Consider the following 13,948-nt stretch of genomic DNA (forward strand, 5'->3'; position numbering starts at 1 on the left):
TCAAACACCCATTTATAAAGGTATCTATGTGTTGTAAGGTTAATTGTGTTTTCATGAAAATAATTCATACTTGTTGAATAAATCAGGACTATTTCTTTGATTTCCTTCCCTTTTGCTTTTTGCACAGAAAAAGAAAATGTAATATATTATTTTTTTTTTATGTTAGAACAAGAGTTTTCACAAAACATGAACATTATATTTATATACTTATGTATAAATTCTTTTCATAAACATGTGCATACTATTCTATACTTTCTCTATAACTTCATCCTTTATACAACCAACAATGTAAAAGTTTTGACAAATGGTGTGTGTAAACATGCAAGGGTACAGGGGAAAAAAAAAAAAAAAAAAAAAAAAAAGGTTGCTTAAAATATTTGTAAACTTTGTCATAACACAGATGGGTATATTAAAAATAAAAAAATAAAAAAGGGGGAAATGATGCCTATTTTTGTAAGTATATAAATTTTTTTTTTCTTTTTTTATATTTGTGTATGAATATTTATATAAAAAATGTGCATATACATATTATATACTTGCTTCTCTATTTTTGTTTAAATTGTGATGTTAGTTAAATAAGCATGCGCACACCTTTGTATGGTGTAACTAATGCTGTTATTTTTTTTTGCTGACTCCACACGAGTGAAAAAGGTAAACATATACACATGCATATAAATATATACCTGTATATATACATATGCAAATAAATTTTGGGTAAAGAGGGTGTAGAAAAATAGTATGTGTAAGTTTACGTGTAAAAACACAGGTGTAAATATAAGCATATATAAATATTACGCATAAATATACATACGTGTGTACATGATTTGTAAAAACAAGGATATGTAAATATGTTACGAGAAAATGCTTATATAAATGCTATGTACAAAAATGTATGAACAAAATATTAATATTTTTCTTCGTATATGTGTATATCTACGTGTTGTATAAATGCTAATAAAAAGTGAGTGAAATTCATAGAATTGTATGAACATCGTAGGAATATGTTTTCCCACATAATAAAATTAGTAAACGAAAAAGTGAAAAGAAAAAATAAAGGACACTAGTATTTTAAAATAACAAGAACACCTTTTGAAAAAAAAAAAAAAAAAAAAGGAAAATAAAATAGAATAAATATGTAAATAAATGGAAATACAAAGTTATAATGAAGTGTAAGATTATACAAAAATATCATTTTCCTGTTTTAATTATTTTCATAGATATCATCTATTTAGTTCTAATTTTAAGTAAATTTTTAACGTTCTTTTTTGTTTCAAATTAATAAAATGTAATTATTTTATACAATGGATGTTTTTATAATTTTTAATATAACTAATTATAAATATATGATTTGCACATTTTTTTCACAAATTGCAAAAAGGGTGTGGAAAAGAAACATGAAAAAAAAAAAAAAAAAAAAAAAAAAAAAAAGTGGAAAAAAAAATATGACAATGACATCACTTTTTTTTTTTTTTTGTGCCCTGATCTTAGCTATCTGAACACAAAAACTTAGCCAATTTTATAGCTAGAAGGAAATAAAAAAAAAAAAAAAAAAAAAATTAAAAAATATAAATAAATAAAAATCTAACCAAATAACCTTCCAACAAGGTGACAAAATTCTTTCTGCTTTTAAAGAGGTCTATTTTTCGACACTTTGATCAATTTGAGGATTAAAGGCAAACCCTCTTTTCCATTAAATGGACGTTATATATTTTTTTTTTTTTTCCCCTCTTGAATGAGCATTATTCGTCTGTAATTACTATTTAGTTGCAGAATTATATATATGAACATGGTTACAAGAAATTCGCGTACATTTGTGTTATTTTAAAGATTTGAGTGCTGTTTTAAAAAATGAAAGTAAAAAAAAAAAATAAAACAAAATAAAATATGAGTTAATACATATGCAACACATAAACATTTTATGAGTTCCACCATTACACATACTTATATGTGCATACATTTTGAAGGTATACATGAAATACGTTTTTGCTTTGTTTTCGTTCACAATATTGCTAACCATATACAAAAACAGTGAAACCGTTAATCCGTAATGTACACACTTTAACAATATGTACCATTAGCACATTTATTCAAAGACGCTTTATTCCTGTTTTTGTTTCAACGATGTGCTTTATAGCGCGACAAAAAATTCGTAATGCCTGTGTACTTATCTTTTATTCACCCCAGTGAATATGTATATATGCATATATTCATTTAAATATTTCCTTCACAACGTCATGATTACTTTGAATAGAAAATTTTCTAAAGCATGGAATGAATGATTTATTATTTTTTTTTTTTTTTCACAACCAAAGGGAAAACTTCATTTTGTACACATAATCAATGATATATATAAATATAATTTTAAGCATCCATTGTTCCTTTTTTAAAAACACTTTGCATTTATGAAGTGTATATGTAAATGCATTTTCTTTGGCTTCAGCGAAAAAAAAAATGAATCACATATTTGTTCATGCTACTGTATAATTTACTATGAGAGAAGTCCAATAAATTCGTCGTATTTTAACATTAATATTTATTAGCTTTAAAAATTGAAATAGAAAAAAAGGAGAAGGCTACTTCCTTACATAACAAATTCGATCCCTCTGTTTGTTCATATAGAAGGCAATCCTTTAAAGTAGACCATTTGAAAGCAAAATTTTTGTGATATTCTATTACAGTACTGTGAATATATTCTTAAAAACGAGTTAGCATATATGCAGGACTATTTTTATTCAAGAAAAATGTTTTTCTGTTCTTGATAACTTTTTTTTTTTTTTTTGGAAAGATGTGCTACAAATAAGTAGAAATGCATAAAGTGTCAAATTCTATCTATTTTTGATACGTACTATTTTGAAAAAAAATACATTTTTTGTATTTAGGCAGTATCGTTCCTTTGTTCATTTCAATTGATGAGCACGTTGTTGTGTACAACTTTTAATAGTACTTTGATATTTCTTCGTAAACCCTAGAACATGTTGTATAAGAACACCAACTTATTGTTGAATGGGAATTTTAATATAAGACAGTAGGGTTTGAACGATTATTTATTATGATCACATTTTTTCTTTTTGCTTTCTTTTGAAAGATTTATTCATTTTGTTTCGTTTTATCTGTATATTTTATTTTTTGTATGCTGAAATAAGTCACGGGGATATGTTAAGGGTTAAAAAATGTATACTTGTATTGTCAGATATTATGATGCCTTTTTATTTGAATAATTATAAGGGACTTAAACAAAGAGGGGTTACATTAGATACATTAATTTTTAGGTATTAAAAAATGTTGAAAATAAACGTCCTAGGAGACATACAATTTTTATATTCCTACGTAATTGTGATGCATACAAATTTCCCCTACTTTTTTAAAGGCTGAAATTTGAAATCCGTTCTGAATAAAGCTTAATATACCTTTTTCTTTCTCTTCTTTTCTTTTTTTATCGTTTAGAGTTGTTCATACTGATTTACAAAGTAAATTTTTAAAATAAAAGAAAAATCATTTTTTTTTTTTTATTTCTGAAAAGCGTATATAGAGCAATTAAAAAATTCTTGTTACAGCAAAATGGGGATTTCATAACAGAGTTACAAAAATGAACGTTAGATTTTTCAGTTCGGGAAAAAAATCCGGGTTCATTTTTCCCTTAAAAGCAATTATAAATATTACTCTTGTTTTTAAATTTAACATTTAAAAAAAAAAAAAAAAAAAAAAAAAAAACGCTTTTCTAATAAATAATTTTTTTAACGAAAATTACATATAAAACAGCAACACGCTAATAATAGTAATGCAACAACTTGCTCGTCAAACATTCTTTGGCTAAAATGCCTCGCATCAGGACCATGAATTCAAGAAAGCCACCTGACGGGTGGAACAAAGTAGAATCATTTTTAGATGAAATGAACACAAAGATGAGGAGTTTGGAAAATGAAGATACATCCAAGAAAAGAAAGAATGAAATTATGTGGCCTATATTTCAAATAAATCATCAAACGTCTCGCTATATATACGAATTATACTACAAAAGGAAAGAAATATCAAGTACGTTATCACTCCCTTATATGGCAACTCCATTCATTTTACTTTATTTATATAATATATCGTTTATTGCTTCTTATAATTCAGAATAATTGTACATGTTGCATATATGTATGTACAAGCATTTACACATACACACAATTCGTTTACCCATTCTCAGGGGAATTATATGACTATTTAGTTCAAGAAAAATATGTAGACGGTGCTCTTATATCTAAATGGAGGAAGCAGGGATATGAAAATTTATGTTGTCTCAAGTGTATTCAGTCATCTGACAGCAACTTTAGAAATACTTGCATTTGTAGAGTACCAAAAAATAACTTGGGAGACAGGGTAATGTTTCCAAGAGATAAAAACTGTTGCTCATCTATATACATATGTTTACACATGTGTTTCTACATATTCATATATTTACACCCCATTACCATACTGAGACGACATAATATCATTAAATATATTTTGAATAATACATTTACTAGTACATTGCCTCCATCATACCCTTTTTTACACCCTTGTAGGTTTTGCAGTGCGTAAACTGTGGATGTAGGGGATGTTCGAGTGGTGACAAATAAGCACAATTTAAATGTCATTATATATTTCCTCAAGCTATTTTTTCTATCCCCTTTATTTATTATTATTTATTTTTTTTATTGTCTTTAATAAAAAGGATTATCATTATATTTTTAATTTTTATTTGTAAATATATATGAAAAAATTTGATTAATTTAAAAAAAAAAGGACAAGTTTTTTTTTTTTTTTCAGAAATTTAAATACTATTTTTTGTTAACAAATAATAAACATAAACAATATTACTTATTAAAAAATAGGACAAAAAAAAATAAAATAAAATAATAAGCTAAATTTACATTATACTGAAAAGTTAAACATTAAACGATTTTCCACATCCGCATTTTTTAGTGGCATTTGGATTTATAAACCTAAAATGGAAATGATAAAAAAAAAAAAAAAAAAGAGTAGACAATGCATAAAAGTCGTACATGTTGCTCCAAACGGTGATTTTTATAGATACATCAACCTCAAACATATTAGCAAAATGAATATTTTGTGAAAAAACACAAAAAATTATCAGATAAAAAAGCACAAATTGTTATATATATTTTATTATAAAAACGTACTTGAATCCACCATTAATTAAATCGTTGCTATAATCTAGTATGTTATTGTAAATGTAAATAACGCTAGTTGCATCTATGCATAAAATGAACATCAATTCTTCGAATTGCTGTATATAGTCATCCTCTTCGATTTCGTCCTTAACGAAGGGAAAAATTGTGTAGTGATGTGTGTGCGAGTTCACGCATCATAACGGAAAGTTCAATAGTGCGAAAAAAAAAAAAAAAAATGTATTTCCTCAACTTGTTTTTTCACTATGCTGAATGAATTTGCATTCATACCTTCATGATAGGATTTAATTTGTACTGCAAACCTTTACATCCTCCATTTTTTACAGATAACTTTAATATTAAGCTGTCTCCATCCGTTTCTGTTGCTAATTGCTAAAAAAAGGAAGTTATTCATGTGGAAGATAACAGTTATGTATATTACTTTCTATTTAAACACGACAAGGATTTATTACATATGACATGGAAAAGAAAAACACTTTTTAAACATAATAATGCATTTTTATTTTACTTTGATTTTCTTTTGAGCGTTATTTGTTAATTTGATTATGTGCTCGTTACCTATAAAGTAAAATAGCAAAATGAAATATGCATATTTTGATATTTTTCTTTTCGCTTCTTGTTTTAGTATTTTATTATTATTTTATTTTTATTTTTTTTTCCATTTATTTTTAAAATTCTTAATTTTAATTTTACATTAGTAACCATACTTTTAATTGATTTGTCAACAAGGCTTAATCTGTCCACATGCTTTCTTCTATGGAATGTACTACCATTTGTGTATTTATAATTAAAAAATTGGGTTGGGGATTGTATATAATATGTACACATAGCTAAGCGTAATGCATTTGTTATTTCTACTGGTTTGGTTACTGTCAAAACAAACCAGACTAGAAAAGTTTGCGCTATCATTTTGTAACCTTGATAATAATTCTTTTAAAAAATGAGTTTGAAATCGCCGATTTCAAAAAAAAAAAAAAAAAAATTTAATTTGTTTTTTGCACTTTTTATTTATATGTGTAAAAAATGAGACATAGAGATGAAGTTCAAATTTATCATTCATCAGTTTATTAATGTACTTTTCTATTTACTCAAAAAGTCTAAGTCCTGACACTTGAAATCCCTAATTTTGTTTGCCATATCTATGTATACATTCTTTGAACTTCCAAAACTCATGTATATAATTAATGCAATTAATTAATGCCAACTTTATTTCGTTATTAAAAATGTTCTATTTTTAACAACCTCAGGGGGTAAAAAAAAAAAAAAAAAAAAAAAATGTAAACTGGACGTTTCAAGTGTGATTACATATTAATTGCAAAAATGTGACCATTAATATGTAACTCCTTGAATCCATCATATGACATTTATGCATTGGATGGGGAAAGAGATGAAGGAATAAATATCATAATAATTTGTAATGAATTTTTAAAAAAAGAGCAATAATCAAATGATGCATGGACGAATGGGCTAACAGTCGACCATGGAACGAGCCACGAAACAGCAAGAAGAAAAAATTTGAATGGAAATAGTTACTCCTCACCCAAGTAAATGAGTAATCAAATGAACAGCAATCCAGTTGTTGAATGAGGAAAACGTATATTTTCTACTGGGGAAAATAAATAGGAGAAAAAATGCGAATATTTAAAAGATATTTAAAAGAACAAGAGCTGGCCAATGATGTAAAATGGGAGGGAGAAAAACAAAAAAAGTGAAAAAAGAAAAAAAAAATAGGTAGATGAGAACCACCTTGGTAGATATATTACTGATTCACTAATGGATAAATAAGTATTATTTAACGCAATGGTGAAACAAAGTGGGGAGAAGTGTATCTTTTAATTTACACACGGATGTATATAGTAGAGCGTTGAAACGACATGTACATGTGTATGTGCTCGTTTATATATATGCATATATGCATGCACATTATTGCGTATCTACATGTGTTGGTACATACGCGAGAACATATACACACCACCGTGGCTCGAACAGACTCTTAGAAGCGCGACTAGTGTTTCTGAAGGACAGAGTGGTCATATCTCCAGGTAGGTTAAATTGCTGTTAATTCAGATAAGATTAGCTTATTTCATTTGTACGAAAAAAAAAAAAGAAAAGAATTTTATAGTACTACGTGCTGATGGCACGGGACAACTGCAATAGTCATGGATATGTTCGTTTGCTTTCCTTTGTCAATGTTTCGCGTCAAAATACATACGTATTTTCCACGCTATCTGTATTTCTTAATTTCTTCTTGGTGTGAAAGCTGTCCTTATTGGTATTGTATATATCATATGGCAATGTATAAGCATTGTATATATTAGTATCCATGGAATATTCACAATGCTGATCTCCTATATGGGTATCTGATAGAATGCTTCTAGTTCTTCTGAATCGCTCATATAATGGACGAAACCTTTTTCTGCCAACTGTTGTACCAAGTAAGGAAACGGGAAATAATCCCATGTTTAATATAACTTGTTTTGATAATTTTTTATTTTGTAAAACTTGCGCATGAATATCTAAATTGTCTAGAGATATATCAGGTACTTCTTTATCGACATATTTACGTAAAAATGCAATTTCTTGCACGGCCAGAATAGATATAAATAAAACGGTTAACACAAAACCAACTAAAAATAATAATATGGAATTAAAATTAAAATTTTCAATTTCATTAAATTTTACCAAACCACCTAATGTTCCAAAAAATGTCCAAAATACGTAATAAGTGGGTACAACTAGAGTTGCATCTCCTCTTGTCAATCCCAAATTTAAAAAATGTATTTGTAGATAAATAGATATCAATAGAAAAACAAAACATAGATGTGGTAGTGGTGTTTTGTATATATGTTTATTTGTCAACCCGATATTCAAAAATGCCACAATTTCTTTAATTTCTAAAACACATTGTGATCCTATCAACCCAGCTAAAAATCCATAGGATAATCCTATTGTTTTGGGGTATGTATTTACAGTTTCACTCAATCTTTTAGCATCTATTGAACTGTTTAAATTATTTCCATTTTCAATATCTTCCTTTTTTTCATCATACGCATTTAATTCCACGTATCTCTTGGTTGCATATATTTCTTCATTTTCTGATATAATTTTATTTTCTTGATGATTTAAATAAATTAATGTAAAAAATGATAAAAATATGGAAACAAAAATATAAAAAATATACCATGGGTTTTTCCAGCTTTCAATTATGTTAATAGGGTTAAAATGTACTTTTTCCTTCGTGTCACATAAGAAAGAAGCGCATGCACAAATGCTAATTCCAAAAAATATTCCTAAAGTGGATATTATCTCAATTTTCCCTAACTTCTCATTTAGATAAATATTCGCTACAATTGCATTTGCAATTAAGCCAAATGAATTCATGGGTGCTAGAGTACTGGCAGGGGCAAACCCGAGTGCAATTATGTGTAAGAAGGATCCGAAACAATATATAACAAATCCAATGTACCATTTCATATCACAAGAGTAGTTAGTGAACATGTATTTCTTCTTCTTTGTGTCGCTTAGGCCTAACTTCATAAACGTGTTTGCTATAGCCATAAATATAGACCCTATTACGGTTAGAAATATTCCCATTATTAAGCTCATCATACTGTCCATTTGGTGTATTTTTTCCAGGTGAAGCATGCCCATTCTGTCGTAGGTTCCTTAAACTGTTTATTTTCCCGTGTACCTTCGAGTAGTACGCATATATGCGCTATCGTATACATAAACGTGCTCACTGGTGTAGGTGTATATATATGTGTATACGTACTGGTATGTACAAACATACAAGGCAAAGTCGTTTTTGCCTTCTCTTCCCTAATGTAATTTTGATAATGGAACTTGCCCCCCTCTACGTCTTTTTACCTGAATGTACCAATGGAAACGCGTGTGAGTATGTGATGTGTCTATATATATATATATGCCTATATATGTGTATATATGCTTATATTTCTGTATATGTACATTTACACACAAATGAGAAATATACGTATGGATATACAAACACACCGCTGCACTTTTTTACATGCGTTTTTCCTTGTTTTCTTTATTATCACGCTAAGATAAATCAGGGCATATATTTAAAATTCCTCAATGTTTTTCGTATATATTACAAAAAAATTTACGAAAGGTGCACTTTCCCTTCATTTACTTGCAATTGCATATTTATTTTGTGCCAACTAGCTTTATCATTCATGATATATTACATACTCGGATATATATGTGTGTAATGTTATTGTTTCCTATAAAGTGCATGTAAAAAATTGTCTTTTTATCAATTGGGCAAGATGCGATAAAAATAAAATTTTCTATTTTTTTTTTTTTTTTTTTTTTTTTTTTTACAAAATGAATTTTCTAAAAATTGTGAGTGGTTATTCAAATTTTATTAATTGTGCGTTAAAAATTAATAAAACTTTGCTGCTTTCAAAACTGCGCAGAAAAAAATGTATGAATAAAAACGTGTATTTTATTGCATATGTTTATAAATATGTATTTCCTCATAAGGGTTTTCGAAATTTCATAGATTTCATTGACTTTGATGCCAAAATGAATAATTTGTTTTTTTGCCCAATTTGTTTATCTTATTTTATTTTTTTGTTCTTCTACTGCTAACTATTTCTATTTTTTTTTTTTTTTTTTTCTTTTTCCCTTTGGTTATGTGAAAAATATTCGTATAAAAAAATACGTATTTTATTTTTTTTTTTTTCTTTATGTGAGGCAAAATGCTATAGCTTTTTAAGCGTTCAAATGTCTTTACGATTTTGTCAATTTTAGTAATAAAACTGATATGTATTCGAAATGATATACATATATAACATTGGTTGTGTTTTCCGTTCTCATTTATTTTGTATTTTTTTTTTTTTTTTTTTTTGGAATTCGTTCTTGCCTTCTTTCTTGCATTTTCCCGCACATTTTATTATGTACATTTTTTAACTTCATTTTTTCACTCAATGTTAACAAAAAGATAACAGCTAAATTGTCTAAAAATGTAACGGAACAAGAAGATAAAGTGTTTTGCATATCCAACCTTATTATTTAATTTTAGCTTTAATTTAACTTTTTTCCTTCCTTTTTTTTAGTTTGATACACATAATTGTGAATGTGTGTGATCTTGTCTAACGTAACAAAAAAATGCTAATTCATATTTTGGAAATGGCGAGCTCGATTTATTTTTTGTCTTTTTTGACTACCCCTCTTTTGACTTGGCTTTATTCGATTTCGTTTTCTTTTGCATAGTTTTTCATGTTTTTGTCCTATACACTTTTTACCATTTTGTGAAATAATTTATACTTTGGGAAACATCAAAAATATAACAACTACACATACAAACTTTTTCCTATAAGTGTGTTTACCTTTTCATACCTGCAAGTTTGTGGATAGACCAAGTAAATGAAGTATATCCTCCAATTGTATAAGAGAAAAGTTATACGTAGAACATTGTGTTGTATCAACAAAAAGAGAAAATAAAAAATAGGAAATGGGGAAAAAGTAGAAACTAATAAAAATTGCATCACTCTCTTTTTGCATGTTTCCAAATTGGCACATTTTTTAAAAAATTGTTGCAAATTAAAAGTAACATAAAAAAAAAAAATGTTTTTCTATATTTTCCAAATTTCTACATGTTTATGCAAATGTGTTTATTTCAAGAAAATTATTTAACGACGGATTCACAACATACACTAACAAAAAGAAGTGAGGGAAAAAAGAAAAAAATAAATAAAATAAAACGAAATGGGGCGTAAGTAAAATCTGTTCCGATGTATCACAAGTATGTGCAATACAAAGATTCGCATATCAAATACATTTTTCACTTTGTCATGAAAAATAATAAACGAATTTGTAAATCTCTCAAATAAAAAATATACTTTGTGTTCATCTGTCATAACATTTCCGCTCTTATGTAATTTTGATATAAGGGAAAGCTCACTCACACACCTAGTTATCGTATTTAGCACTATCAATTACAATATACATATATATATATATATATATATATATATCCCAGTTCTCAATTATCTCCCATTTTTATCTTGCTATTTTATATTTTTACAGCCTCTAAAATTTTGAATAAACACTATGTGCCAAAATCTACAGCTCCATAAATTGGTTCCCTCCACTTTAGCATAACAAATGGAACAAAAGCATATACATAATTTTAAACCCTATTGTTGTGGTAAAAAGCCACACCATACTTATACTAGAGTGAAACACCACAATGTATGCTAATTGACATTATTTTTTTTAAATTGAGAAATATAATTCAAATGGTTCTTATCCCTTTTCGTATAAATTACGTGATAAATATTTGTGCAACAAGCTTCCTGAATCTAAGCAACATGTCTCTACTAATAGAGAACAACATACCATTTGTTCCATGTTATATTTTATGTTTTCAAAATATACATATATTTAAAAGGTTTTAAGATTTTATTTATAAAAGACCAAGCTTATTGAATGAATACTCTCCCCCCCATGCACATTTCCACACAACTATTTTCAAAGAAAGAAAAGGTCATATTCTGCGTTAATAAATTTCTTCTCCTTGTAAATATTGTCGTATAAAAAAATAAGGCAACAAAAAAAAAAAAAAAAAGAGGAAAAACAGATACATAACATTTACAAAAGTTCCAATGAAGCCATCCTTGCTGCATCTCCTTTTCGGCTTTTCGGTAAAAGCTTTATTCTTGTATACCCTCCGTTTCGTTCTTTATATCTAACAGGGGCCTTTAGGACAAAAGTGGGAAAGGAGGAAAAGACATATACATATATAGTATAGCTAGCAATAAGATGGAGTATACTATAGCGCCATAAAATGAAAATACAAAAAAATATAAAAAAAAAAAAAAAAAAATAAAGTAAAAAATATGAATTTTTGATGAATTCTTATAACATACAACATGTTTGCACAATACCTGCTTAACAATGTTAAGAGCCAATTCTCTGTCATATACGTAATTTGCTATTAATCGGTATGCATATTGCCTGTTGTCATCGTGCTTCTTTGCATAGGTTATTATTCTGTCAACTTTCCTTCTGGCTTCTTTAGCCTTTGCTTCGGTTGTTACTATTTTACCGTGTCTCAGAAGCTGTTGTAATGGGGGGAAATAAAAGGTTCGCCTATTAGCACGTTTCGTATTTGTATATGCAAAAACACATGCTTGTATTTGTGTATATTTTGTGTACTTGCATATATATGTAATATGTGAGAATTTTATAAAAGAATGAAGACTGAAATGGCTAAAAATTTGTCATATGAAATATACACTGGTAGTTAGGGCTCTAAGCAGCGCTCTTCTTTGCGCTCTGTCTCTTCCCAATTTCCTGAAATTCTTGTTGGTATGTGCCAGTAATTTGTTGGTTCTTTTATTTAAAATGGTTTTAAAGCTACTTCTATTTATTATATTATCTCCTGACATATTCTGTTTTAACACATAAGCCAGTAGGATTTTGTACAGAAAAAAATATATTACATAAACCTTCATTTGTTCATGTTACGCGAAAAGGGAAGAATGGAACCATAGTTTTTCATTCATAACGCAAAATGTTGGGAAAGCTGTAAAAACCTTGTGGGGTGGAACAAACACTTCGAGATGTAGCAAATTCGTCGATATATAAAGGCATCAGGGAAAAATAAGAAAAAAAAAAAAAAAAAAAAAAAAGGAATACGATAAACTCAGTTAAAAAAAACAGGTTAAACTAATTTAATGTAAAAAACAAAAAATTCGTATTAGAATTATTAAATACTTTATAAGCACAATCTCTCAATTTTTCTGATTTCATAATTGTTAAAGGTTCCCTTAAAAAGATGAGAACTTTATTGCATATGTGTGTTTTTAGATGAATGCATAATCAACATTACTGATAAATAAGAGTTCTAGAAAAAAAAAAAAAAAAAAAAAAAAGCAGGATTGGCTATATCTTTCATAAGGGCACACATTTTCCCCTTTTTTGCTTAAAAATGAAGATGACTGATAAGATGGTTTGTGCGGAAATCCATCAATAATTTAAGTCAACCGTAATAAACAAAACGGAACACTAAAAGTAAACATTAAAAAGATTAATGTTACACACAAAAGGAGGTCTTCTGCATTGAGGAATAACCATACTTTTGTTTTTGGCGAGGAAAAAATTTTGTTAAAATTTATTTTTTTATAAATAATGTTGCTAAATTGTGTTCGTTGTGTTGGTAAAAGAATACAAGATGTTTTAAACGGAATTAAAAAAATAAAATAAAAATGCATGTATATATATATATATATTTATGCACAAAGACACAGCATAGCAATGGGTGTAACATGGAATCTACACAAAAAGACTAAAAAAAATTCAAATGAAACTTTTTTTTTTTTTTCTATGCCGATTTAATCCACCATCAATAGCTGTACTGAAACGATTCTTTATTACCAAAAAAAAAAAAAAAAAAAAAAGCTATACATTCTGGAAACATATCTTTTCTACATGTGAAGCAAAAACTTAAAGATCAAAAGGAAAGTAAAAAAAATCATTAAATAGCAAACAGTAAGTTTGTTTATACATAATTATATGCGATAAATATGGGGTTTTAAAATGATGCACAAAAAAAATTTTTCCCTACGATGGATGGCGCACACATAAGTAAGCATATGTTTGTATATATATATATATATATATATATATATATATATATATATATATACATATGCATAAGGACATGTGTTGTTTACGACGGAGAAATGAAGAACTAACATGCACTCTCTCTGTGATGATAGTGAGAAGCTCTATAACTCTAATGA

General features: G+C 27.5%; 4 protein-coding genes across 4 annotated transcripts; 1 reads left to right on the forward strand and 3 right to left on the reverse strand.

Annotated features, from left to right (window-relative positions):
- Positions 1 to 3,815: 3,815 nt before the first annotated feature.
- On the forward strand, positions 3,816 to 4,601 carry PGO_100860 (G10 protein; the record flags this gene model as incomplete). The annotated part of the gene is made up of 3 exons (XM_028688117.1): positions 3,816 to 4,032; positions 4,190 to 4,362; positions 4,548 to 4,601. 3 exons carry the CDS (start codon positions 3,816 to 3,818, stop codon positions 4,599 to 4,601), a joined length of 444 nt encoding a protein of 147 aa, XP_028543918.1.
- A 308-nt stretch (positions 4,602 to 4,909) lies between these two features.
- PGO_100870 (iron-sulfur cluster assembly accessory protein) lies at positions 4,910 to 6,083 on the reverse strand (the record flags this gene model as incomplete). The annotated part of the gene is made up of 5 exons (XM_028688118.1): positions 4,910 to 4,967; positions 5,166 to 5,302; positions 5,445 to 5,546; positions 5,683 to 5,732; positions 5,882 to 6,083. 5 exons carry the CDS (start codon positions 6,081 to 6,083, stop codon positions 4,910 to 4,912), a joined length of 549 nt encoding a protein of 182 aa, XP_028543919.1.
- A 1,290-nt stretch (positions 6,084 to 7,373) lies between these two features.
- Positions 7,374 to 8,825, reverse strand: PGO_100880 (hypothetical protein, conserved; the record flags this gene model as incomplete). Its single annotated transcript, XM_028688119.1, has 1 exon — positions 7,374 to 8,825. One exon carries the CDS (start codon positions 8,823 to 8,825, stop codon positions 7,374 to 7,376), a length of 1,452 nt encoding a protein of 483 aa, XP_028543920.1.
- Positions 8,826 to 11,792: 2,967 nt separating this feature from the next.
- PGO_100890 (50S ribosomal protein L17, apicoplast) lies at positions 11,793 to 12,658 on the reverse strand (the record flags this gene model as incomplete). Its single annotated transcript, XM_028688120.1, has 3 exons — positions 11,793 to 11,900; positions 12,089 to 12,262; positions 12,440 to 12,658. 3 exons carry the CDS (start codon positions 12,656 to 12,658, stop codon positions 11,793 to 11,795), a joined length of 501 nt encoding a protein of 166 aa, XP_028543921.1.
- Positions 12,659 to 13,948: the final 1,290 nt, after the last annotated feature.

This window comes from Plasmodium gonderi (genome assembly GCF_002157705.1).
Source record: "Plasmodium gonderi DNA, contig: Chr10, whole genome shotgun sequence".
Taxonomy (NCBI): domain Eukaryota; phylum Apicomplexa; class Aconoidasida; order Haemosporida; family Plasmodiidae; genus Plasmodium; species Plasmodium gonderi.